The following is a 26,353-nucleotide window of genomic DNA, read 5'->3' as shown; positions in this document are numbered from 1 at the left end:
ATTTCTGACCAATTTGGAGATTTCTCAAACCAAACAGCAAAATAATGGAAGAATCGCTGATGTGGTACCGATTTCGTAGACACTGGCATCGGTCCCAACTCCCAAGCACCACGCATTGATGCATTAACTACTATCAACGGCTTTGGTGGCACAACTCCCCAGGAATGAAGGAGCTGAAGCATAGTTTCGAATATATCGACAAACGTATACCAACAACAGTGATCACCTGCTTCACGCAATCCAAGCTCTGGTTTCTGGTCAGTGAAGAGAGAGTTGTGTTGGATTCTCATTTTATCTTCACCTTCTCTAAATTGTTGCATGTTCTTCGAGTTTGGACTTCGGAGCACTAGCAACGCCTGCGACTTGCCCAAAGCCAAACTTATAATTCCACAACCCAATGTAGTTAATTATTAATGACATTAATTGGATGAAAAGCAAAACTCCTGTTGCTAATAAAGTCTGGGCTACCGATGTCAGACCAAGAGTTCATATGGGGCGCCTGTGAAAAGAATTTGGACGACGATGGGCGCGTAAAGAGAACTGGTATTGTTTCTATAACCAAAATTTAGAAGTTCTGATCAGACTCGATCAACTTCATTATTTTGAGCTTTAATCTTCTCTAAATTTAATTACTTGTATTGGGTTTTGTTTTTGTTTTGATCTCAAGGGACGTTGATGACTGCAAGTGCTCACTTAATTACAACTGTTATTGGATCTGGAGTGCTGTCCCTAGCTTGGATTATAGCTCAGTTGGGTTGGGTTGCTGGACCTGCTGCTCTCGTGCTCTTTTCTGTCATCGCCTGTTTCACATCCTCTCTTCTCGCTGACTGTTACAGGTCTCCTGATCCTGTTACTGGCAACAGAAACTATACCTACATGGACGTTGTGAGAGCCAATCTAGGTAACAAATTTAGCTCTGAGAGCACAACATTCAATGAGAAACAAAAGCGAGCCGAGCCCTTCAAAATTCAAATTCAAAACCTTGATATGCCAAGAGGGTGGTGACCTTAAAAGTCTGAAATCTTTGATGGGTTTCTGATTTTAATTTCCTTTTATTTATTGCTTTTCTTCCTTCTTTTTTACTTTCTTCAGGTGGAATCAAGGTTCAGCTTTGTGGAATAGCTCAATATGGAAGTTTTGCAGGGGCTACCATTGGATTCACCATCACCGCATCTCTCAGTATGGCGTATGTAATCAAGCTCCATCAAAGCTTGAAAATTTGTTCTTTTCATTCATGAGCTTTAGCTGATTGCAGATGTGTATTTGTAAATGCTGTTAGAATGGCTGGTGATCGATTTCTTCTTTCATTTTTATCTCGACCAGGGCAGTTAAAAGGTCCAACTGCTTCCACATGAACGGCCACCATGCGAACTGCAAAGTATCAAACTATCCCTACACAATCATCTTCGCATGCATTCAGATAGTTCTGTCCCAAATTCCAAACATTCACAAGCTCTCTTGGCTCTCTATCGTCGCAGCTCTGATGTCATTTTCTTATTCTCTTATAGGCATCGGTCTCGCTGCAGCTAAAATTGCAGGTTGGTAATTAGCAACTAATTCAAAAAACACTGAAACATAGATCGATATGGGATACAGTAAGGGGGATATGATTCCTCTTTGTTGAATGCATGCATGGTGTAATTCGTTTTGCTCAAGTAAGGTGCTCCCTGCTATTTGGTATATTTGCAGAGAGAAGCCATGAAGTAAGGAACAGTTGGAGAGGGGTCGAAGTTGGAGTGGATGTCACAGAGACTGAGAAGGTGTGGAGGATCTTCCAGGCCATTGGAGATATTGCCTTTTCTTACAGCTTCGCTCCCGTCCTCGTTGAGATACAGGCAAGCCAATCTTATGCCATATTCATTTTCTTAAAATAGAAATTTGGTAACAGAAATGCAGCGGAGCATGATTGATACTTGGGCTGCCTTTGGTTGCAATGCAAACGACAAATATGTACACTACATATTTACCCATTTTTCTGTTCATGAATGCAAAAACCATTCACATTTTAAATCGTTTTGGAAATCATCTTGTTTGTTTGAAATGGGTGCAAAATTATGGGCCCATCATTAAATGCTTCAACTATCTTATGCTCCAATGCACCAATTTTGGTCAAAAAGTTAATTATCAAAAGAAAACAAAATTGTATCCAAAAAATAGATAATATGATGCTATCTTCTCAGAGTACAAAGGTATCAGAAAATACATTTTTGCTCTGATAATCATTACTTTTTTACGTTTCAAATAAATGCTCGCAAATGCGAAACCGGGTACATAAATACCCCAGTTTGGCATTTGTATCGCAAACAAATGGAGCCCAAAAAGAAAGGGCTGCATTGTTGCTGCAATAAGTAGCCATATCTATTAGATCAATGCAGCTGATGCTCCTCATTTTTGGTGGTATGTAATATCATGCTCTTAGCAAAACCTGTTAGACAATTTTGTATGCCCTTAGCTTCAATCATTTTGATGTACTTTTGTTATTTAGTGGAAATAAATAAAGTGCATGTTTGATTCATGTTGTTTGGTTTAATTCTGTGTAAAACCCTAAAACTGGACATTTGTAGAGACTCATGTTAGTTTTAAATGTTCACAGCCGTTGGATAAGTCTGGGGAGATTTATCCTGCCAAGGCTGATACTGGTGTGCCACCAAGTGTTGGGATGGCCTGTCTCAGCCATCAGGGTAAGACCCGAGGCACATACAGCATGGGATTACTTGAATCCTTGAACCGGACCAGATTTCCAGTCTTGCCCTGGACCTTGGAGATAGATGGGCAAAACTGGAAAGTTACACCTGACCCCTAGACTCGATTATGACACTTCACTAGGTGCTGGATCAGGCTGCCTTTGATATGCCAATCAGTGAGATCCTTAGTGGGGATCAAAACCTGGGTATGTTGGGGCAGTTTGAGAATTCGTCTGAGTGGGTGGTCATAGTGACAGAATCGGCCACTTTGTCGGACAAAGGGTAATGATCGGGAATGCACTCTCTCTGATGGAAACCAAACTGCCGGCAGTTGATTTCAATCGTTGGAATTTTGTTTTTGCAAAATTAATATATTTACATATATATGTACGGTTTCAAAAATGTTTGCAAATGGTTTTAATTCCCGGGATCCATGTGAGAGGAGAGTGCGGCACTGTTCCTTGCAGCCGAGGGAGAGGTCCTCTCTTGTCGGGCAGTGCTTGATCATTAAGGGCTGAGAGGTTAAGTGTAAGACCATTTAGGATAATACCTGTTGGGCTAATCTTGCACCTGCCCACAGTCCCTGGGTTTTTATAAGATGGCTTGGCACAGGGACCACTTAATGTAAGTGTTGGGCCCATAGGGTTCATACGATGGACTCAAGGGGTTCATTGAGATTTTCAGTGAATTTGGCTGGTTCTTGTATTAAAGGCTGGGCCGAACCCATGTGGCTGGTGTGTAGATCAATGCTTGGGTCCCACGCCATACAAAGAAGCCCAACTGGGCAGCAGATTGGAAACTAATTAAACACTGAATACTTAATGGGCCAAAAGCCCATTTCGAAGTGGGCTGATATGATCACCCATCAATGGGGCGAATTTGAGATTGAAGTTAGCAAAAAGGATTGGGCTCTTAGCCTTATCCACTCTTAGAGACCAAATTCAAATCAGATTTGAATCTGGTAACCTCCTGATAAGATCAGGAGTAAGCTAACTCTATCTGGGAAAGGGATTAAGATTATCCCCTATCCAAATACTGTTTTGGATTGGGATAACTCCTAATTAGGAGATTTCTTAATCAAGAAGAAAAGAGAGGAGATTTTCGAATGAACCAAGAGAGGGAAATCAGATTTCGATCCAAGAGGTTCTGGTAAGCAAGAAAGGTTCCTACGAATTGAGATTAGATCTCATTCTCTCCAGAAAAGAAAACAGTTCAGCCTTTTTCGTTTCTGGAAATCTCCTCCTGCCGCCGCCATCTGCATTGTTGCAAGATTTGATCTTTGCAGAAAAGAAGGTCAAGAAACCAGTTCTTGACATCAGTCTTGCAAGAAAGACTGAAAGAATTCAGTGTTTAGTACATCCAGGGGATTCTTGTGAAGGATCCAGTGTGTAGGACGCACCCTGCTGGTTCTGTTCCATCCACAGCTGTGTCATCTTCAGCAGGGACAGATCTTGGAGCATTCTTTGGGCGTGAACACCAACTTTGGGAGATACTGCTTCTCCGGATCAGGTATAATCCTCCCATTTATCTTTTGGTACAGATCTGGTTTGATTAAGGTTCAAGTAGATCCTTGAATATTGTATTCTAAATTCAGGGAATATGATTCCCAGTTGGGAGAAGGTAGGAAATTTTTGAAATTCGCCCCACCCATTCCGCAACCTTTATGGCGTCCATTAGATGGATCCTACCATTCTTTCAAAACCTTGAGGGCAGAATTGCCAAAAAGGGATTCAATCGCAAGTAGGGTTGTAATTGAATCGAGCTTGCTGCTTTTGGTTGTAGGACAAATTTATTTGCAGTGATGCAAAACTATGGTAGTGCAAATAATTTGAATGCAAATTCTGATATACTTTTGTTTTAAATTTTTTGTTTGATGGCAATATGCAAATGAAATAAAAATAAGACCTCAAGCAAAAAATTGCAAGGTGCCAACCAGTTGGGATTTGATCTCAAGTCTCCACTACGACCAGTAGGAGACCTTACCAACCAGCTGGTTGGGAGGGGGGGTTATGTGTTGGGGGACGGGCTACCCTAGCCCTGCAAAAGAAATTAAAAAAAAAAATTAACTAGAATTTGCATTCTTTTGCACTCCCATGCATTTGTACTAGTGCAAATACAATTACATATTCTAATCTAAATTTGAGTTCAAATTTTAGGGTAATCTCAACTAGTTATTTGAATTTGAATGTGACCAATTAAATGTTTGGCTCACTTTTAGATTCTAACACTTTACTTCCTTGGCATTAATTGGATTGATGGAAGAAGTTAATTCACTAAAATGTCCTTTCAAGATTCATACGAACAAGATACATTTCATAGTGATGAAAATAATTAACAAAGGCAAAGCACATTAAAGAAAGAGTAATTTGGGGATTTAGAAATGTTTAACAAACACATGAGAGTTGAAATCAACCCCCCACAATGTCTCACAATACATCCTTGATATGTATTAGGAACATCTCCCGATGATAAGTACCAGAAATGATGAGACATCATCAGAAGATGTTACCAATACACAATGGGGATGTGCTATGGGACGTTGTGGGAAACTATCTTGTGAGGGCCTGATTTCAACTCAACACATGACAGTCACATGAGAACATCTTTTGAAATTAACTAGTGGAATGCTAATAGAGGGAGCAAAGTGTTGGAATTTGAAAAGGGTGTGAAGGGTGTATTGTCACAAATGAATGTTTAGGAGGGTTAAGTGTTAATGCCCACAAAGTATAGGTGGTATAAATGAAGGGCACGTGCTATGCATGTATATCTAATGTAAAAATATATACATAATAGTAAAATTATTTAATATGAAAAATAATTTTTTAAAATAGAATCAAGAAAAAAAATTACATTATTAGATTTTTTTTATAACCATAATGTACAAAGATTATTACAACTTGGAAGAATAATTGATTATATGATAATTATTCTAAACAATAACTATCAATAATATACAAAAGACGAATCTAGAGAGTGGATAATCACTTTTGTTAGTTGGGTAAGTATTATTTGTCTTTAATTTTTACTTTCTCGTAGAGTGTTCCCTTGGCAGCTACAAAGGTACAAATGGGGTCAGTTGAGAATAAATAAGAATAGCAATATATACAATGAGGAAATAAAAAACATTGTTTCTCTATAAAATTAACAATATAGCAATGATTATTAGAGATGGCAATTTTCCCTAAGGCCCCTATATAAGCTCCACCCCTTGGGGATCCTTGCTTATATATGTATATATGTAAGCTTGTATCTACATATATATGTATATTAATATTTTTAAAAATATAGTTGAATATGTTTAAATATACTTAGAATTTTTTTTCATAGGAGATTGTAAATTTTAACTATTTTAATTTTTATAAAATAAAAAACAAAATGGTTGACACCATAGAAAAAGCATGAGTGAGGATCCTTGTGGGGACAGGGATTGGGATAACCTTGTCCCCGCTAGTAGGGACGAAGATATGGTAATTATTTGTTTGTAATTATTCCTAAAAAATAAATAATTTAGTAAATTAAATAAATAAAATTTTATAGACAATAATTTATTTCATTTAATAAAATAAATAAATGAATAAATAAAAGTTTTGGGACAGGACTTGTACATGCTATCCTGAACCAGACCAGACCCATTAATAACCCTATATATTGGGCAAATAATAATTTGTTAATAAATTAGTTCTAAATACACAAATAATTTAGTAAATTAAATAAATAAAATTTTATATATAATAATTTATTTATTTTAATAAAATAAATAAATGAATAAATAAAGTTTATTGGGAGGGGATTGATAGTCCCAAATATTGGGCTAATAATAATTTGTTAGTAAATTATTTCTAAATAAATAAATAATTAAATAAATAAAATTTTATATATAATAATTGATTTAACTTAGTAAAATAAATAAATGAATAAATAAAGTTTATTAGAATGGGACTGGTACAAGCAATTATGACCAGGTCAAACCGATTGAAAATCCTAAATATTAGGCAAGAGAGAGAGGAAAAGAATTAGGGTATGAAAGAGATGAAATTCATTAATTTTCTTTTAAATGGTGGTATAATTGTAAATAATTAAAAAAATTTAATGACAAATATGAAAGTGAAAAAGTGTAATGATTACTTTTGTCTTATGTGATTTACAAATTTGTAAAGATAAAATTGGAAAAACCAAAATTATATCATTGACAATTTTATATATAGGTATATGGATATATATTATAGTTTTTATAATATATATTATAAAATATAAAAACATATTAGTTTTTTTGAGATTTCAAACCAAACTTTAATTGAAAAATAGAGTTTGAATCAATCTCAAACTTGAAAATAGTAGTATTTTAGTCAAATTGAGCTAAGACATGCCGAAGTTCAAATCAGCTTGGTTCAATTGCACCCCTATTTGCATGTACAAGATTATACTTTGAGACACTTATCTAATATTCTCTTAAATCTACTCTCACTTAGTTATTGTCATGGACATTTTCAATTGGTGGTAGTGATGAAGATATAATTTCAATTTTCTTATTAGGATTCATGTCACAAAGACAAGTAATTAAACAAATATGAATTCGTGTCATTATTTTTAGTTTGTGGTTGAACCAAATTGATTAGTCTGTTAATGTCTCAGACTCTCAGCATAAACCGCCTTGTTGCAAAACACTATTGACTTTGGTCTACACCAAGTGACCTTGCTGGCCGAACAACTATAGTATTTGACCAGGTTAATGGGCTATAGGTAAGGCATTGATTATCTTTTTCTAACTTATGTATTTTATGACAATAATTCTCATTTTTAAATATACTTTTGCTTAACATGACAATTATATAATATTAAGGTAAGGACATGTTTAGACTTTTTATAAAGTATAAAATATTTTATATTTTATTATTTAATTTATGACATCACAAGTGGATAGATTTTGCTTGATTAGAAGGGAAATGCATATCTAATTTATTTTTAAAACATTGGTTTTTAATTGGTGTCTTTTAGGCTATAGTCAGTCAACCCATTAGACCGATTGACCTATTAAGTCGGATTCTAGGTCTATTTATCATCAAATTGCTTGGCTACATAAAATTCATTGATTTAGTCAACAACATTGTGTCATATCTAATTGAGCCATTGAACCATTTGACTTGGTTAGTGAAGTAGAAGACAATGAAAAATATCTTCTTTTGAAGGTAGTTTTAATATTTTTAATAGATAACTAATGGTCGGTTAAGGATGGAGACCAATTTGACACTTTTTGAAAATTTAGGTACTATAGCAACACGTTTGAAAGTTCGAGTACTAACTTGACACTACCCCCAAAGTTCAAGGTACTAAAGTGGAATTTTCCCTTTATTTTATTATATATTTAACAAAATAATATAAATTCTTATTATATTACTTTTTTAATATAATGAATATATAATACTAGAGATGTGCACAAACTTTTCATAAGTTTTCATTATTTTTATAACTATTTTGTATTTTTATGTGTTTTTTAATTTTTATTATTTAATTATGATATCATAGATTGACTCATTTAACCCTACTACTTGAACCATTGACTAACCACCTAGATAGGAAAATGATTTCATTACTTGGTCAATTTTAAGATTTGTATTCTATTTCCTTCATTTAATAGAAAAGGTTCTTATTTATCATACTTGCCATTTGTTTGATATGATGAATTTAAAATATTAGAGAACTATCCAAAATTTTTGACAAAATTGCATTATTTTCTATAATTCTTTTGTATTTTCATATGTTTTTAGATTTTTATTATTTAATTATGGCATCATGGGTTGACCTATTCAATCCAAATGGTTGAATGTGTACCCACCACTAGAGAGACTCTGAATCCAATGCTTTTGGACTCTAAGGGATTTCCTCTTCAAGTCCACTAAAATTTTCAAGTGTTCTTGTAATATTAAAAAGATGAATACATTTTAGTCATGAGCCATCTCAAACATTTGAAAACGTTCCTAAATCAAACCTTATTTTAGCATTATCAAACCCTACGCAAGTAAAACCAAAAATAGTGATCTAGTTAACAAATCAAGAAAAAAGACATTTAAGTGTGAGATATATAAAAATAAAAAGAAAACAAAATAGAAGAGAAAAGACAATGAGAATGGGCTAAAATTTTTTAGGATGGTGATCGTTGTCAAGAAAAATAGATAAGTATGAGCATTATACGGTAACTTCATCGAGATAGGGCGGCAAACAGATCAAATTGAATGCAACATTAAACTGTCGGATTTTACAATTCATGATTCGGATTCGATAGCTTAACAGGTATCCGATTTTAGCCCCATAACTACAGGGAGAGAGATAGAGGAGAAGACTTACATTTTGCAGCCTTAGCGGGTAGAGGAGTAGGGGACCAAATGAGGAAAGGAAGAAAAGGGGCAATGGGCAGCCCAATCGATTAGGGTTTGGGAGCCTTGGGCTATTAATCGGTTCAATCCAATTTGTTAGGGAAACTGAATCTGCTCTTCACACCTCCTATTATGTATTGAGAACATAACTCATATTTATTATTATTTTTCACGGGAGATGTTTTCAATGCACGGTGGATATATCTGTGAGGCGCCCATTTGTGAAGAGCAGGTCCCGCCCCTTTGTTAAGAATAAGGGACATCCGAATCCAGCTCTTACGAGATGAGATCCGATCCGAATTATTTACAGCCCTACATCGAGAGACAAACTCCAATTTCTAGGTGCTGACCAAGTTCCAGCCCATAGGCCAAACATCAAAGACTATGGACTTACCCTTGCAAAACATGAGATTGGGTTGGGCCAGTTTCATGTTGGGTCCACTCAAATTACAATCTTACAGTCTTACATTCGGCACATGTGCTTGAACTTGGTACACAACCCCATGCATCGTTCACTGTTCTTAAGATGCTCCATTGGATCCCTAATTTTCTCAGGTTGGAGGGAAGCAGCAGCGGAATTATGTTTATTTGATCCGAAAAATATAATCAAGTAGTTGCAAAGAATTCCTAAAATTTAAGCAGTGGGTAGTACTTAAATATACTGACAATACTTTGAATCATTTGTCAACCAATGACTAAGATGGTTCAGCTTAATCCTCAACAGCTGTTTAGGTTTTCTTAATTAATTCATAAAACCGTGGTTGCTAAATTAAATTAAACCAATCATATTTTTCCCTCTTCAAATAAACCATATGCAATTTCTATACCTGCAAGTATGGTTTTTAAAACCGACCCAGAAACTGAATTGGTCAGGGGTCTGGTTATCGGGTCGAACAGTTTGACCGTTCAAACCGAACAATCAGCCTGTTTTGACAAAAAAATAAAAAATAAAATTTGAAAAATAAAAAATATCAAAACAATTCAAACGATTTGAATGATTAATTTGAGAAATCTCAGTTTCAGGGAAAAAAGAAACCGGTCACCTGACTTGTTCCAGGTTTTTCCGATCCATCCAGTCCGCTCCGGTTTTGAAAACCATACCTACAAGAGTTTCTGAACAAGCCATCATTGCTATGCTTTTCACTTTCTATATATATATACTACATTTGACGTCTTGAAGGCAAACTATGAATTGCAGGACACACTAAAATCAAGTCCCCCAGAGAACAAAGTGATGAAGAGGGCTTCGTTTATTGGGGTCTCCACCACAGCCATGTTCTACATACTATGTGGATGCATTGGCTATGCTGCGTTTGGGAATGATGCACCAGGAAACTTTCTTACTGGGCTTGGATTTTATGAACCCTTTTGGCTCATTGACTTTGCCAATGTTTGCATTGCCATCCATCTCATTGGAGTATATCAGGTTTGCTCATTTGTTCTTATCTTACTCGTCAACAGACCACAAGCAACTTACAAGAGAGAACAAAATAAATAGGCTACCACTATAATAACTAAACTAGAATCCTCATCTTCATCTAAATTCTAAAATACAAAATTTTCAGCGAAAAGCTGTTCATGCAGCAGATTTATCATAGGATTTGACAAGTTTCAAAAGGCTGAATGATGATATTGGTAAAATTATGGTCTTTAGTTTTTGCTACAGTTTATTGCATGGTGGGCCATGATGGGCTGGTCAATCTCGGCCTAAATGTATAAACTGCCAACTTGGATGGGCAAAGGCAGAATGGAATTCTTGAAAAGGAAGACCATCTTGGCTCAAAAACAATAAACTTTTTAGAGAAAAAAAAAACAAGGGAAAATTGCCATAACCCTGTGATAAGGAGGAAGTGCATCAAATAATGAAAGGTAAACTATTTGAATGAGTTTTTCTCTTCTGACAAGTTATTTCACCTTAATCCTCCTCTTCTCTAGGAATTTGGTTAATGTATTGAAAGTCGACATATATAAGACCCAAATCATCTTATTAATTCATATTAATGCTCCTTGCAACACATAACTCTGATATTTTGATGTTGCAAAAAAAAAATTCATATTTGCTCTGATGGTGTACGATCTGGTCACTTCTAATTGGAAGTGGCTGCGCTCCTAACTGGCGATGGATGAGAGACACCTGTAAGGAAGAAGATGAAGGATCCCGGGGGCTCACGCGGCAAGAACACTCCGATGCTTAAGTTAGTAAGTTGGGAGAGCAAAGGAGAGAGAGAGTTGTAGAGAAATTAAAGAGCTAAGAGTGCTGATCATGCAATACCTTTGCCCCTGGGGTCGGGGTCTTTATATATTGGTATTCTGACTTGTCAGGTATAACTGCCTCCAAATCTCTGCTGCGGCGATCTGCTGTCAAATAACGGCTTGAAGTGGCTTGCCATTATTTGTCAGAGCTGAGCTATCAGTCAAAGGTGACCGCTGCAGAGTACGATTTTAGCAGCCTCTAGGGTTGGCAGGCACGACGCCACCAGACGAGAGACGTGGCTGCAATCTCCAGGTTTGGCAGGTACGGTTGTCAGACAGAAAATCTTCTACGATACGCCGAATTGCTCTGTAGCGAATTACCTTACACCGAGCTGCTGGTGATGTGCCGAGGTGCTTCTCCGAGGCGGGTCCCTGAGGTAGCCTTAGGCAGGAGAGAGCTTATGCTAGGGAGCTGACGAGCTTAACCCGAAGTGTCTTCAGTTCGGGATTCTCCCTACTTGGAGAATCTTAGCTCAGGGTGCTTCTTACTTGGGGGAGTCTTAGCTCGGGGCAACGGAGTATCATCTTGTAGCAAGCTGCCACTTTAGGCGGGCTGTCAGACTGGGTCAGTGAGCTTCGTTACGTTGAGTTGTACCGAACTCGTTATGCTGAGCTATCACTTATGTTGAGTCATGTCCACGTGTCCCCTTATTATGAGGTCAGGCCAAATCACCCTCCATCAATTACCCCCCACTCCCCGGGCCAGGGGTCCTGACCTGGTGTGGGGAGTTCATGACACGACGGGTGGATTTGGCTCGAAGTCTAGGTTGTCTAGTCAGATAGTTCGCTGGTCGGACCAGTTCGCTGCTTGTCACAATCAAGGATAACCCGGGTTGCATGCATTTCACGTGCGGACGTCACGCGATCTATAGATTCCGCAGACGCCAAAAAATACGCTAAATTGATTTCACCTCGGGGGTCGCGCAGCCAGTTTTCTTGAGAGTCGTTGGATCGTCCTGATCTTGACCATTGATTCCCAGATATAGCAGCTATAAATAGGGGGGACCCGAGTCATTTTCTTCGCCATAAGTTCACTAGTGTTCACTCTGAGGTCGCACTTAAACTTTAGTTTTTGCATTTGTAGCCTTATTGGTACTAACTGGCATTCTTGGCAAGTGAACAATGCCGTGCACTCCCTAACTCTCCAATCTGAGGCACACCTGAAGCAGGCTCCGGCCATCGAGAGTTCATCCCGTTAGGCCCATACTGAGCTGAAATTAGCTCGCGGCCAGATCCACCGGCTAGAGGGCGATGCGCTAGCTCAGGAAGAGTTAATCATGTCGTTGATGTCGAAGAAGGAAGACCTGCTGCGCAAGGTGGAAAACCTTGAGACGGATAGAAGAACTCTAGAGCGCTGGGTAGAGAACCTCGAGGCGGATGTCAAGGAGTGGACTGAAATCTTTCTTTAGTCCATGGAGGAGGCCAAGGTCAAGGCTGTCAAAGACTACAAGAACTCGAAGGAGTTCGATGGGGCATTGGTGGAGGCCTACCACAAAGGCTTCAAGCTCAGTAGATGGCTAATCAAGTGCAAGTTCCCGCAACTCGACGTAAGCGCCATCACTACCTCGCGAATCACAGGAGAGGTAGCCCTCCAAGCCGCCGAAGACCCAAACTCCGAGGAGGAGGATGACGACATTAGAGAGGTTAATGCCACCGACCAGGCTGGTACTTCCGCGGAGGCTTCGGGCAAGAGCGACGAGCCCCTCAAGTAGTTCAAGTAGTCTTTGTATTTCGAGCCTACGAGCTCAGCATTTTTTGTTTCTTCCATCCTTGTAATGAACTGCAGAATTAATGAAACACTTTTTTCTTGCTAAGTGTCGTGCAATTTCCTTGTTTCTGATCGCAAATTGAGGATGCCATTTTCCTGAATTGTTAAGCCATCAAGCTAGACGACCGAAGTGGGGGTTCCTTAGTTGTTATCCTGAACTCACTCAGTGCTTAGAGGCAACTTCACAAGGTGTACGCCGAAGTGAGCGGCATTGTAGGGTGCATGCCTAACCTGTCAGTGCACTGGTTACTTCGCCTATGTTGAACTGCCTGGTATGCCCGAGCTATCATAGGTGCTCATACCTGAGCTGCCTATACCTTAGGCATTTTTAGAGTACTTTGCCTACGTCGAACTAGCGACTAGGTCTTTGGTGGTACCGAGGTCTTTTGTTATCTTGGCATCTTAGCCCTTAGGCTGGGGGAGCGACTTATAGTCCACTCTCTTCTGGAGTTCGCCAATGCCAAGGAGGCAACTAGGCCTTATATGGTGCCGAGGTTCTTTTATTAGCTCGGCACTTTGACCCTTAGGCTCGAGGAGCGACTTGTGGTCCACTCACTTCTGGACATGCCAAGGAGGCGACTGGGTCTTGTATGGTGCCAAGGTTTAGCTCAGCACTTTGGCCCTTAGGCTTAAGGAGCGACTTGTGGTCCACTCACTTCTGGAGTTCACCCATGCCAAGGAGGCGACTGGGTCTTCTATGGTGTTGAGGTTTAGCTCGGCAATTTGGCCCTTAGGCTTAAGGAGCGACTTGTGGTCCACTCACTTTTGGAGTTCGCCCATGCCAAGGAGGTGACTCGGTCTTGTATGGTGCCGAGGTTTAGCTCGGCACTTTGGCCCTTAGGCTTGAGGAGCGACTTGTGGTCCACTCACTTCTAGAGTTTGCCCATGCCAAGGAAGTGACTGGGTCTTGTATGTGCTGAGGTTTAGCTCGGCACTTTGGTCCATAGGCTCGAGGAGCGACTTGTGGTCCACTCACTTCTGGAGTTTGGTAAATTTTCCATGCCCAAGGTACCTGCTTCCCTTCTAGGGTTTCAAGCTCATACGTTCCTTCCCCAAGTACCCGCTTTACTCGGTAGGGTCCTTCCCAATTTGGCCCGAGCTTACCAACACCAGGCTCAGGTACCATGACTTTACGAAGAACTAGGTCTCCGACGCGGAGGTTCTGCTTCTTGACCCTAGTGTTATAGTACCGAGCTACTCTCTGTTTGTAGGCTGCGGTCCTTATGTATGCAAGGTCCCGTACCTCGTCAAGGAGGTCGAGGTTGGTGCGTAGTTCATCCTTGTTTGCTTTGTCGTCGTATGCTTCCAGGCGTAGTGTAGGGACCTCAATCTCGGCTGGGATCACTACCTCCATACCGTAAGTGAGGTTGATAGGGGTTTCGCCCATTGCGGTCTTCACCGTGGTTCGATAGGCCCATAGTACGTTGGGCAGCTCGTCTACCCACAGTCCCTTAGCTCGGGCTAGACGTGCCTTTAGTCCGCGGAGAATGGCTCTGTTTGTGACCTCCACTTGACCGTTCGCTTGAAGGTCTGCCACTGAGGTGAAATTTTGTTGTATTCCCATGTCTTTTCACTAGTTCTGGAACTTAATGTCCTCGAATTGTTTGTCGTTATCAGAGATGAGCACTCGGAGTAGTCCAAAACGGCAAACTATATTCTTCTGAAGAAATTCTGCACACTTCGCACCGTGATCGTTGCGAGAGGTTCAGCCTCTAACCACTTGGTGAAATAATCAATTGCCACCACTAAGAACCTCCTCTGTCCTATTGCTGGTGGAAATGGTCCGAGTATATCGATCCCCCATTGTGCAAAGGGCCATGGGCTGGTGAGGTACTTGAAGTCGGCAGCGGGCTAGCGGTGGATGTTGGCATGCTTCTTACACTTGTCACACCTTCTGATGAACTTAGTCGCATCTGCCTTCATCGTTGGCCAATAATATCCCTGTCGTAGCGCCTTCTGGGCGAGAACCCTGCCCCCCATGTGTCCGTCGCACAAGCCCTCATGAGTGTCGCGGAGCACGAGCTCAGCTTCGGAAGGTCGTAAGCAGCACAGATAAGGGAGCGTGTAGGATCTTCGGTACAACCGTCCGTCTATTATGACGCATTTGGCTGCCTGACGCTCTACCCTTCTGGTAGCATTACGATCTGCAGGGAGGGTCTCGTGTAGCAGGTAGCTCGCGATTGGATCAACCCATCTCGGCTCTACTTGTACGATAGGAGCGACCTCCTCTGCCCCCTCGAGAATGCTAGGTCGAGGCAGGTTCTCTATGTACACGGTTCTGATGGTGTTATCGCTTGTGCTAGCTAATCGGGATAGGGCATCAGCCTCAGCGTTCTCGGATCTCAAGATCTGCTTGATGAAGTAGGACTGGAAGTTGAGCAGAGCCTCTCTGACATTGGCTAAGTAGGCGATCATGGTTGGCTTGTGAGCTTCATATTCACCGGTGACCTATTTGACCACGAGCTGGGAGTCACTACAGATGACGATGTGCTTAGCTTTCACTTCATTTGCTAGGGCTAGCCTGGCTATCAACGCTTCGTACTCCGCTTCATTGTTGGACGCAGCGAACTCGAAGCATAGCGCATGCTCCAATTTCACACCTTTTGGCCCGTACAGAACGATTCTAGCCCTGCTACCCTGTTGATTTGATGAGCCATCCACATAGAGGATCCAGGGCTCCTCATCCCAGGTCGGGTTCGGTCTGACCAGGAGAGAGGCCGCGCTAGTTGAGGCTTCCTCGCTATACTCGGGCTCATCCGATCTGGGGACTTCAGTACTGAAAGTGTATTCTGCGACAAAGTCGGCCAAGGCTTGGGCCTTGATAGCAATTCGCGACTTGTACTAGACGTCGTACTCGCTGAGTTCGATGGCCTACTTCGTCAACCTACCGGAGACCTCAAGCTTAAGCAAGACTTGCCTCAGAGGCTTATTGGTGAGGACAACGATCGTATGAGCTTTTCGATCTCATACGCCAACTTTTCGATCTCTGGATACCTCGTCTCTGCTTCCTACAACACTTTACTAACTTAATAGATGGGTCGTTGGATCCGATCTACTTATTTTATCAGTACCGAGCTGACTACCTCATCACTCGCGGAGAGGTACAGCTCCAAAATATCTCCCTCCTCGGGTCAGGTTAACACTGGGATGCTAGCGAGGCACCTTTTGAGCTCGTCAAATGCGAGCTGGCACTCTTCGGTCCACTCAAAGTCCTTGCTTCTTTTAATTGCCTTATAGAAAGGCATACAACGATCTGCCGATTTAGACATGAAGCGGCTCCGAGCGGCTATACAGCCGTTCAACCTCTGAACCTCCTTCAATTTTCGGGGTGGTCTCATATCTAAGATGGCCTTAATTTTATTAGGGTTGGCCTCAATGCCACGTCGGTTGACGATGTAACCTAAGAATTTACCCAAGGTGACATCGAAAACACACTTGTTCGGGTTTAATTTCATGTTAAACTTGCACAAAATTTCAAAAATATAATGCAGATCTTTTATTAAATCATTTGAAAACTGAGTTTTGACGACCATGTCGTCTACATAACACTCTACTTTTTTGCCGATTAAGGGCTCAAACAATCGGTTTACAAGTCTTTGAAAAGTAGCCCTGACATTCTTTAGCCCAAAGGGCATGACCTTGTAGCAGTACAGGCCTAGCTCGGTTATGAAGGCCATTTTTTCTTCATCGGCAGGGTCCATTCTGATATGATTGTAGCCCGAATAAGCATCCAAGAAGCTCAGCAGCTCATGCCCCGAGGTCGCATCCACCAAGCTGTCTATCTTGGGGAGTGGGAAGCAGTCCTTCGGGCAAGCTCGATTCAGGTTGGTATAATCAACGCACATGCGCCATTTACCGTTGGCCTTTTTTACCAGAACGAGGTTGGCTACCCAGCGAGGGTAATGGACCTCCCTGATGAAATCGGCTGCAAGGGGCTTCCCAACCTCCTCGTCGACTACTCTTCAACGCTCTGGGGCTCGGTTTCGTTTCTTCTATCTAACGGGCCTAACTACCAGATCAGTGTTAAATTTATGAGTAATGACTCCGGGGTCTATGCCAGGCATCTCTGCCACAGACCATTATCTAAATTTTTAAGTAGAAAACTTACTAGCTGAGATCATAGAGGCTCCTCAATTGAAGCGCTGATCTGGAGAGTTTGAGCTGGATCGTCTTTCGAAGTAGGTATAGTGACCGTCTCTTCTATGGACGTAGCTCGCTCTTCGTGTTGCTCCGTAGGTCGCTCCAACTCGAGGTTATCGGCCACCTTGGCTTTCCCTTTTAGGGCGACGACGTAGCATTTGCGAGACTCGAGCTGGTCGCCCCGCACTACCCCTACTCCGAAGTCCGTTGGGAACTTCATAGCCAAGTAATAGGTGGACACCACTGCGCGTAAAGCATGGATGATTGGCCGACCTATTAGGGCATTGTACGGGGAGGGAGTCACGACCACTAGAAAGAGGTGGTCGAATCTCACAATACTAGGCCATGTGCCGACCTCCACAGGTACTATAACTCTCCCCAGGGGCCTGACTTTCTCTCTGGTGAAGCCCACCAAGGGAGTGTTCGTGGACTTGAGGTCACTTTCCCGAAGCTGAAGTTTATCAACTGTAGCCTTGAAGAGTATATTCGCCGAAATGACGGAGTCGACAAGGACGCGCCTTACCTCGAAATCATTGATTCTCATTTTTACAACAAGCATGTCATTGTGGGAGTACTGGACTCCGCACGCATCATCTTTGGTGAAGAAAATGGGTTCCTCTACCCTTGGCCGCTTCGAGGGATTCGGCTCTTCTCTCTCGATCTCGTGAGCCGAGGTCCTTGCCGCGGCTGAGGTGCAGCCCGCGACGATCGATCTGCCGGTGATCATTTGGATGGTTTCTCGAACTTGCTTCTCTTCGGGAGGCTGCCTCTGTGGCTGCTCATTCTCCCTATTGCTAGGCTCGGGATCGTCTCTTCCTTGCTCCCCTTGCCATCCTGTTTTATTATCACTTTGTATAAAATTTCTTAAATACCCGCGACGGATGAGTTCTTCTATCTCATCGTAGAGGTTTTTACAATTTTCAGTGCTATGACCATGATCTCTATGAAAATGACAATACAAATTTTTATTTCTTGTATTCGGGTCTCCTCTCATCTGATGTGGCCACTTCACATAAGACGCGTCCTTGATCACCATGAGGATCTCTGCTCGCTTTGCGTTCAAGGGCATGTAGTTCGTCCTTTCAGCTGGAGGAGCTCAAAAAGAATGGTTTGGCTTTCCTCCCCGAGTTGGTTCTTTCTTCCTCTTGTTGTTCCCGTTGGTTGAGGTCTCACCTTCTCTTTTCCTCTTCTCCGGTGGGTTCTCATTCTTCTGGTTCATCTCCTCCTCTGTTCCAATGAACTGGTCCGTGAGCTTGAGGAATTGGGTCACATCCTTGGGCTTGTTGGCCACCACATGCCACTTAAACTCTTTGTGCATTATGCCTCTTTTGGTTGTTGTGAGCCTCATTGCGGGGTCTAGATCAGGTATCTGCAGACATGCATCATTGAACCTCTTGATGTAGCTATGGATAGATTCCCCTTCCCTCTGGACTATGCCGAGAAGGCTTTCTTGGGACCTCGAACACCTCTTGCTGGTGATGAAAGTGTGAGGCGAAGATTTGCACGAAATGCGCCCAACTCTTGATTGTCCCAGGGGCGAGGTTTCTATACCATGTGTGAGCTACCCCCTTAAATGTAGTGGAGAAAGGTACACACATGCAAGACTCACCTACCCCGGCTAAGTGCATCTGTGATTGAAAAGAATCTACATGATCATTCGGATCGAATGATCCATCATACTTGTCCAGGGGAGGTACCTTGAAATCTTTGGGCATCGGGACGGCCAGGAGTTCGGGAGACAAGGGGGATGGCACATAGAGGAGCGAAGTGGCTTTCACTGCTCTCAAGCTTGCCTCTTCCTTTCCTTTGAGGAGTGGTGGCAGTTCGGGCAAGTTCTGGGCTGTAGCTCGGCGAGCTCTACAGCATATCCGTTGCTTCTTGGTCAACTCTGCATTGGTGTTGTTGGCCTCTGTGTTGTCAGGCACCGTTCTCGCGGGGAGTGGCTCAGACTGCTGGCGATGGCTGTGGATCGAGGGACTTTGTCTGGAGTCCACGGCTAGGACCTCGAACCGATTTTCTACGAGCGGGATCTCGAACTCTGAAAGCCGAGGTGAGGCGGGTCTGGCAGGTTGAGAATCCCCCGATCTATTCACATGCTGCGAGGTGGGGGGAGTAGCCCGTCTCTCTCTTCTTCCACGGAACGAGACCCGACTCCCAAGAGGGTTCTGGATTCGGGAGGTCTCTCCCCGGCGAAGGGGGTGTTCATTCTGACAGCAAGGCTTAGCTTGTTGTGTGGCTGGATACTGAGGTGGAATCGGCTGCTGGTTCTAAGGCAACGATGGAAACTGTTGCTGATACTAATGCTGATAAACCTGGTGTAGAATTTGCTGCTGATACAGTTGGAATTGCTAGAGATGTTGCATTTGAGCTTGCATAGCTCGCATGTAGTGTACCAGGTCTTCAAGTTGGTTTTGTCCGGTCACCAGGGGAACAAGAGATGGTTCGGTGAAGGTTGCACCTGCCGTGGAAGGGAGTGGAGCGTTCCCAGGTGTCATGATCTGGGGCACGTTCAGATTAGGAACTCCATCCACAAAGAGTGGTAGGGTGAACTAACCAATGCACGCCCTCGAGATCTGAGGTTGCTCCCTAGAGGCATTCATGTCCGCACTGCATCCGGCATTGCTGGAGGAAGCCATGGAAACTGAACTTGAAAGATTTGGTGGAAGAAGGCTTTTCGAAGCATTTCCCACAGACGAAGCCAATTGATGGTGCGCGATCTGGTCACTCCTAGCTGGAAGTGGTTGCACTCCTAACTAGCGACGGACGAGAGACAAATGTAAGGAAGAAGATGAAGGATCCTGGGGGCTCACCCGGCGGGAACACTCCGATGCTTAAGTTAGTAAGCTGGGAGAGCAAAGGAGAGAGAGAGAGTTGTAGAGAAATTAAAGAGCTAAGAGTGTTGATCACGCAATACCTTCACCCCTGGGGGTCGGGGTCTTTAGATACTGGTATTCTGACTTGTGTGTAACCGCCTCCAAATCTCTATTGCGGCGATCTGCTGTCAAATTACGGGTTGGAGTGGCTGGCCATTATTTGTCAGAGATGAGCTGTCGGGCAAAGGTGACCGTTGCAGAGTACGATTCTGACAGCCTCCAAGGTTGGCAGGCACGACGCCGCCAGATGAGAGACGTGGGTGCAGTCTCCAGGTTTGGAAGGTATGTTTGTCAGACAGAAAATCTTCTACGATACGCCGAATTGCTCTGCAACGAACTACCTTACACCGAGCTGCTCTGCAGCGAGCTACCTTATACCGAGCTACTGGTGATGCGCTGAGGTGCTTCTCCGAGGTGGGTCCCTGAGGTAGCCTTAGGCAGGAGCGAGCTTATGCTAGGGAGTTGATGAAGTTAACCCGAAGTGCCTTCAGTTCGGGATTCTCCCTATTTGGAGAATCTTAGCTCGAGGTGCTTCTTACTTTGGGGAGTCTTAGCTCGAGGCAATGAAGTATCATCTTATAGCGAGCTGCCACTTTAGGCGGGCTGTCAGACTAGGTTAGTGAGCTTCGTTACACTGAGCTGTACTGAACTCATTATACTGAGCTATCACTTATGTCGAGTCATGTCCACGTGTTCTCTTATTATGAGGTTGGGCCAAATCACCCTCCATCATGCTCCAAATCTAAAATGTAAATGTCTTTGGACTCAAGTTTTGCCACCCCACCCTTGTCTTTTTCATTTTTTTTTTGTCTTTTGTCTATTGGCTCTTTGATCTACTTATTAATTAGGCAATTTGGTCTCATGACTTTCAATATAACCTGGCTTTTAGAGAGGACCAATGTACCATAACTTTTTCCAACGCCGTGTTTGTTTGATGTGTAAAATCAAATCAGGGTAAATTATACACCCTGGTTCAATTTTGCAAGGATTTGGATAGAGTGTATATTTACATCATAAATCAGTGTCATATTCCATTTTAAAATATTTTTACACCTAGATGTAAAAAATACATCAAAATTATCGATGTAAAATTTACCTTTTCTACCATCGAAGTAAATTTCTTTTTACTCTAACGTCTCTCTTCTCCATTTCTCTGTCTGCTCCGTCTCAACAACCTCCATCTTGCTCGTGGTTTCACTCTTGTCGGCACCATTCTCAGATCTCTCTCTCACTTGGGTGGTGGCAAAGTCGGCCTTCCCAGTGGCGATGTTGGCCACATCGACAAGGGAAAGCTTCAGGCTTCTTTTTAGCATGCAAGGTGAAGTAAGTGATGGCAGCCACTAAAATAAATCCCCCGGCAGAAATGGTTGTCGGAGAGAAGGGTAAAACGCAGCATGGGTGGGTCACACCTCCTCCTTGCTGCCCCAACGACCTCTTAGACGCCTCTGCCCTGGCAGCCTTCACGTCCTCCTATCTCATCCTGTACTCCTCCACCATTATCTCCAGTGGTTCTTCGTTCCGTTACTCTCTCTCTCTCACTCTCTCTCATTTGGTGTTGTAGTAGAGCAAATTGTGAAGAGAAGCATGGAGTAAAGAGCCGGTGAGCAATGATGTATCTGCTACAAGCTACAGGTTGGTTGTAGTAGACTAAAGCTACAAGCTATCGACTATAAGCTAAAGCTACATATTGTACCAGGTTATAGGCTATAGGCTATATTTACACTGACGTGTATTCCAAATTCCGAAAAAAAAAATCATCAAAATTTACACCTTAAACAATCAAACACGATTGATATAAATATTCAAAAGCAACCAGTTTCAATTTCCATCAATAACTGAACCAGTTCATATTTTATCTGTGTAAAATTGAATTTACACCTTAAACAAGCATAGCCCAAGTGGAAAATTTTTCCAAATGATTTAACGTGCATTAAAAGTAAAGATTCCTTTCCCTTAAATAAAAAGGGTAAATTGATGAAACCTCCTATAAAGTTTCTAACCATTTGCTGAAACATCCTCTAATTTTTGGTAATTTCAATCACTTCTCCTAAACTTTCTAACACAGTTGTAAGTAGATCCATTCTCTTAAAATCTTCTAACAAGAAGCATGAAAAAATTCAAAATACCCATGTAATTACTTTTACCAAAATATTTATTTTTTAAGTTTTCTCTTCTATCAATCAGTCGCTACCTGAAGCCCTTCCAATCTCTTCTACAAATTTGATTTATTTTTTAAATTTCCCCTTCATATCAATCACTCAGGTAAAGCTGCAACTTAAAATTCTGTTTTTTGGTTGTTCATAAAATTTGTACCACCTTTTTCATAGAAACCAGCCTTAATAGTAACTGAGTAACTGTATGGGTATTTTGGGCATTTTCATGCCTATTGTTGGAAGATTCTATGTTCTAACATAAGGTATCAATTTGCAACTGTTTCAGTAGTTTAGGAGAGGTGATTGCAATTACCAAACTTCTAGGGAGGCTTCAGCAATGATCAAACTTCAGAGGAGGTTTTAGCAATTTACCCTAGAAAAAAAGAAAAAAAAAAACATTCTTTCTCGGGGTTGAAATGTGATTTAATTTGCTGTCTGGTTCTTACTGATATCCCCCCTGAATTAGTTTGCTCTAAAATGGTAAAATCTTGGACTGTCAAACTTGAAAACATGGAAAAATCTTGCTGTTTACTCCTGTACAAAACAGAGACTATTGAACGTGGACAGCTAAAACATGGGTTCAAGTCTGAGAATAGCCACTATGTATATAGAAAGAAAAAGAAAAAAAAAAAAAACAAAGGGTTAGGTTTGTATCCAGTCCATCCGACCTTAGGTAATAGCCTTTAAATTTGATCAGCTCTACATTCATTCATGATTTAACTTGGCTTATCAACCACATGCAGCTTCTTTCACAAATCTTGTTCGCGTATGTAGAAAACTTCTGCAGAAACCATTGGCCGGATAATGGATTCATAACTAAAGAACATCCTGTTAATATTCCTTTACATGGCACATACCATATTAACTTCTTCCGACTGGTATGGAGAACGGTGTATGTGATAGCAACAGCAATAGTTGCGATGATATTCCCATTCTTCAACGACTTTCTGGGCCTGATTGGAGCATTCTCTTACTGGCCATTGAGTGTATACTTCCCCATAGAGATATACATTGCACAGTCCAGGATACCCAGATTTTCCTTTACATGGACATGGCTCAAAATGTTGAGCTTCGCCTGCTTGGTTGTGTCAATTGTTGCTGCAGTTGGATCTGTTCAGGGGCTTGCTGCAGATCTGAAGACTTATAAGCCTTTCAAGACTAGATAGCAGAAGTGAAATGCATGTACCACTATTTTCTTTTAAATAACAATATAAGCAATAATCTTTCCATACAGTGTGTTTATTTGAACTTTTGTGTTTCTGGGAAGAGAGTTACAGAAACAGGATAACAAAGTTCATGTGTGGTTGGTTAGAAACTGTTTTCTGCTAAACTTCTCTAAGGTAGGGATTCAAATATGTATCCGTTTTTCCAAATTGAAATTCGAATCTTATCCATAGCACTGCAGCCTGAGTTCAATTTATTTATGATTGGGTCATATATGAATGGACTGAAAGCACATCTGCTACGGGTGCGTGACTGTGGTGGCAGCAGTTCCTTGCAATCCCCAATGAAAGCATATCTTCTTTGAGGCTTTGTTGCAATACAAATAAATTTGTACTAATGCAAAACTATTGCATTACAAATGATTTGAGTGTAAATTCTAACCTATTTTTGTTTTACATTTTAGCTTATTTTGTTTGATTGCAGTACAGATGAAGTAAATTAAGACATGAAACAGAATGAAGTAAATACAAAACAAAACTAAACGAGAATTTGCATTTTTTATTTGCACTACCATACATTTGTACTAGTGCAAATAAAATTGCATTCCAACCATGCAAATGCAACAAGTGTTTTAATGAACTGATGTAAAATTGTCTTTAATATTGTACATCATTGTGAACGTTGGGAAAATACCGGCAGTTCACTTCATGGCTAACCAGAAGGAATCACAACCCATCAAAACAACTAACCCGAAGTGATGGGCCTCCTGAAATTGGATTTGTGAAATATTTTAGAAATTAGTGACTCCATACCATGGCTAGGTCGAGACCATTCTGGGTAAGTTGAGGGAAGCATCCCTCTCTCTTGTCATTGTGAATGCCGAAATTCCCTTTTTGTTTTGGATTCAAATGGGAACTGAGAATGTATGCTCTTTGGCTACGATGGCGCTTCCCTTCACTTCTAAACCAACCCCTTTTGGACATAAGGGCCTGAGCAAAAGGGTAGCAAACCCAAACCCTTTTCTATTAGGACCCCACCGTAGGACTCGGTTATCTGGTCAAACGTCTTAAGAGAGCATATCTACCCCCCACCCCATCCCACCCCACCCCACCCCACCCAAACGCCGAAAAACACAACTATTCTCGAATTTGAACTCTGAAGCAAGATAAAAGACTAAACAAAGCAAAATAAATTATAAAATAACAAAAGAAAGAACTGTGCCTAAATCACTAAATCCATTTCAAAAGAGGGAGAGTATGAGATAATTGGTTTTACCTCTTGTAGCCTTAGAACGGGTTGGTAATGCTACAAGATGACCTAGGGATTCGACCCTCGTAGATAATTTCTTTCAAATAATGGCGTGGTGTTACAGCTCGGATTCGAACAAGAGAGGATGACAAAACCATCGATGGCCAGATATATTGCAAAGAAAAAAAATGGAGAAGAGAATGATTCCTTCTCTTGCTAAACCTTTCAATCGACGAGATCTTTTTCTGGAATTTGACAAGAAAGCAAAGACTGAACCATTGGCCAGGGTTTTCTTCTCCCTCGAGCCAGCCTCAATTTGTTTCTCCCTCTTTTCTCTCCCTCAATTTCTCTCAAACTCTCTCTCTCTCTCTCTGAAACCGTTCTAGCTCAACGATCCCTTTCTAGACTTCTTTTCTTCGCTTACTCTCCCTCTCAAATCTTCTCTCATCTTACCTCCTCTTCAAACTCCACCTGTCCGACCTCTTTCGACCTCTTCTCATCTTAACTCTCCCTCCCTCTCTCTGAATTCTTAGCTCGACAACCCTTCAAAAGGAAAACAATGAGAGAGCTCCCCCCTCCCCTCATCTACCGAGCCTCTTCTTATAATGGGAGGAAAGGGAGGCTAATAAACTTATAGCAAAAAGAGGGGAGCTGATTTGGTAAATTAGGTTTTGGAGGGGGGGTGATACAAGCTAGAGGTGGTGTTTAGCTGATTCAGGTTCAAAAAGGGTATTTTGGTAATTTAAGGTCTGAAGGGTATTTTGGGAATTTGGGATGGAGAATACTTGGAAATTTTTGGGTGAAGGGGAATTTGGTAAATTAGGTATCATGAGGGTGATTGGGGTAATCTAGGGTTTGAACAAAAAGGTTTAGAGGGGTATTTGGAGAATGAAGGGTATTTTGATATTTTGGAATGGAAAGTACTTTGGGAGTTTGGTTTGAGGGGTATTTTGGCAATTTAGAGGGAGGGGGATTTTGGTGTTTTGGTCAAGGGGTATTTTAAGAATTTAGAGGAAGGGGTATTTTGATAATTTGGTCAAGGAGTATTTTAGGAATTTGTAGGAAGGGGTATTTTAGAAAATTTGGTTAAGGGTATTTTGGGAAATTAGGGGATAAGGGGCATTTTTGGAATTTGGGAGAGGAGTATTGTTAGGGATTTGGAATGGAGGGCATTTTGGTCATTTGGCATGAGAGGTAGTTTTGTTGAATTGAAAAGAGGGTAGTTTTTAGGTATTCACCATGAAGAGTATTTTGGTAATTTGGCATGGGGTCACTTTGGGAATTTGGTACAGGGGATGATTTGGTAATTTGGGTGAGGGGTATTTTGGTAATTTGGTTAAGGGGTATTTTGGTAATTTGGAAGAAGGGGGTATTTAGGTAATTTAGCTAAGGGTTATTTTGGAATCTAAGCAAGGGTATTTTGGTAATTTGGTTAAGGGTATTTTGGGAATTTAGAGAGAAGGGGTGTTTTTAGGCTTTAAGGGTATTATGTGGGTTCAACAATGGATTTTATGGATTTGGGGGTTGAGATTTGGGTTTTTGGCCATTTCAAAGGGATCAAAAGAGTTTGATCAGGTGTTTGGGGGAAACTGGAGGTTCAGGTGGTGAGCTGAGCAAAAATCGGGTGCTAACAACTACCCCTATTTGTTGTGAGGTAGGAAACTATGAAACAACAAAGACAAAAGAAGCACAAGGATTT

General features: G+C 41.5%; 1 protein-coding gene and 1 long non-coding RNA gene across 2 annotated transcripts; one reads left to right on the top strand and one right to left on the bottom strand.

Annotated features, from left to right (window-relative positions):
- Nucleotides 1–310: 310 nt before the first annotated feature.
- Nucleotides 311–23,662, top strand: LOC104605780 (amino acid permease 6-like). Its single transcript, XM_088896413.1, has 7 exons — nucleotides 311–543; nucleotides 668–901; nucleotides 1,093–1,186; nucleotides 1,324–1,538; nucleotides 1,690–1,835; nucleotides 10,254–10,481; nucleotides 22,986–23,662. Exons 1-7 carry the CDS (start codon nucleotides 471–473, stop codon nucleotides 23,406–23,408), a joined length of 1,413 nt encoding a protein of 470 aa, XP_088752539.1. The 5' UTR covers nucleotides 311–470; the 3' UTR covers nucleotides 23,409–23,662.
- LOC148802999 (uncharacterized) lies at nucleotides 22,745–24,822 on the bottom strand. The gene is made up of 2 exons (XR_016081242.1): nucleotides 24,682–24,822; nucleotides 22,745–23,375 (listed from the first exon to the last, which is right to left on the bottom strand). It is a non-coding gene; the product is annotated as an uncharacterized LOC148802999 (long non-coding RNA).
- Nucleotides 24,823–26,353: the final 1,531 nt, after the last annotated feature.

Source organism: Nelumbo nucifera, chromosome 1, assembly GCF_055504915.1.
Source record: "Nelumbo nucifera cultivar China Antique chromosome 1, China Antique-T2T, whole genome shotgun sequence".
Taxonomy (NCBI): domain Eukaryota; kingdom Viridiplantae; phylum Streptophyta; class Magnoliopsida; order Proteales; family Nelumbonaceae; genus Nelumbo; species Nelumbo nucifera.
Note: the sequence above shows the minus strand (reverse complement) of the source record. Positions and strands in the feature narration are given on the sequence as shown.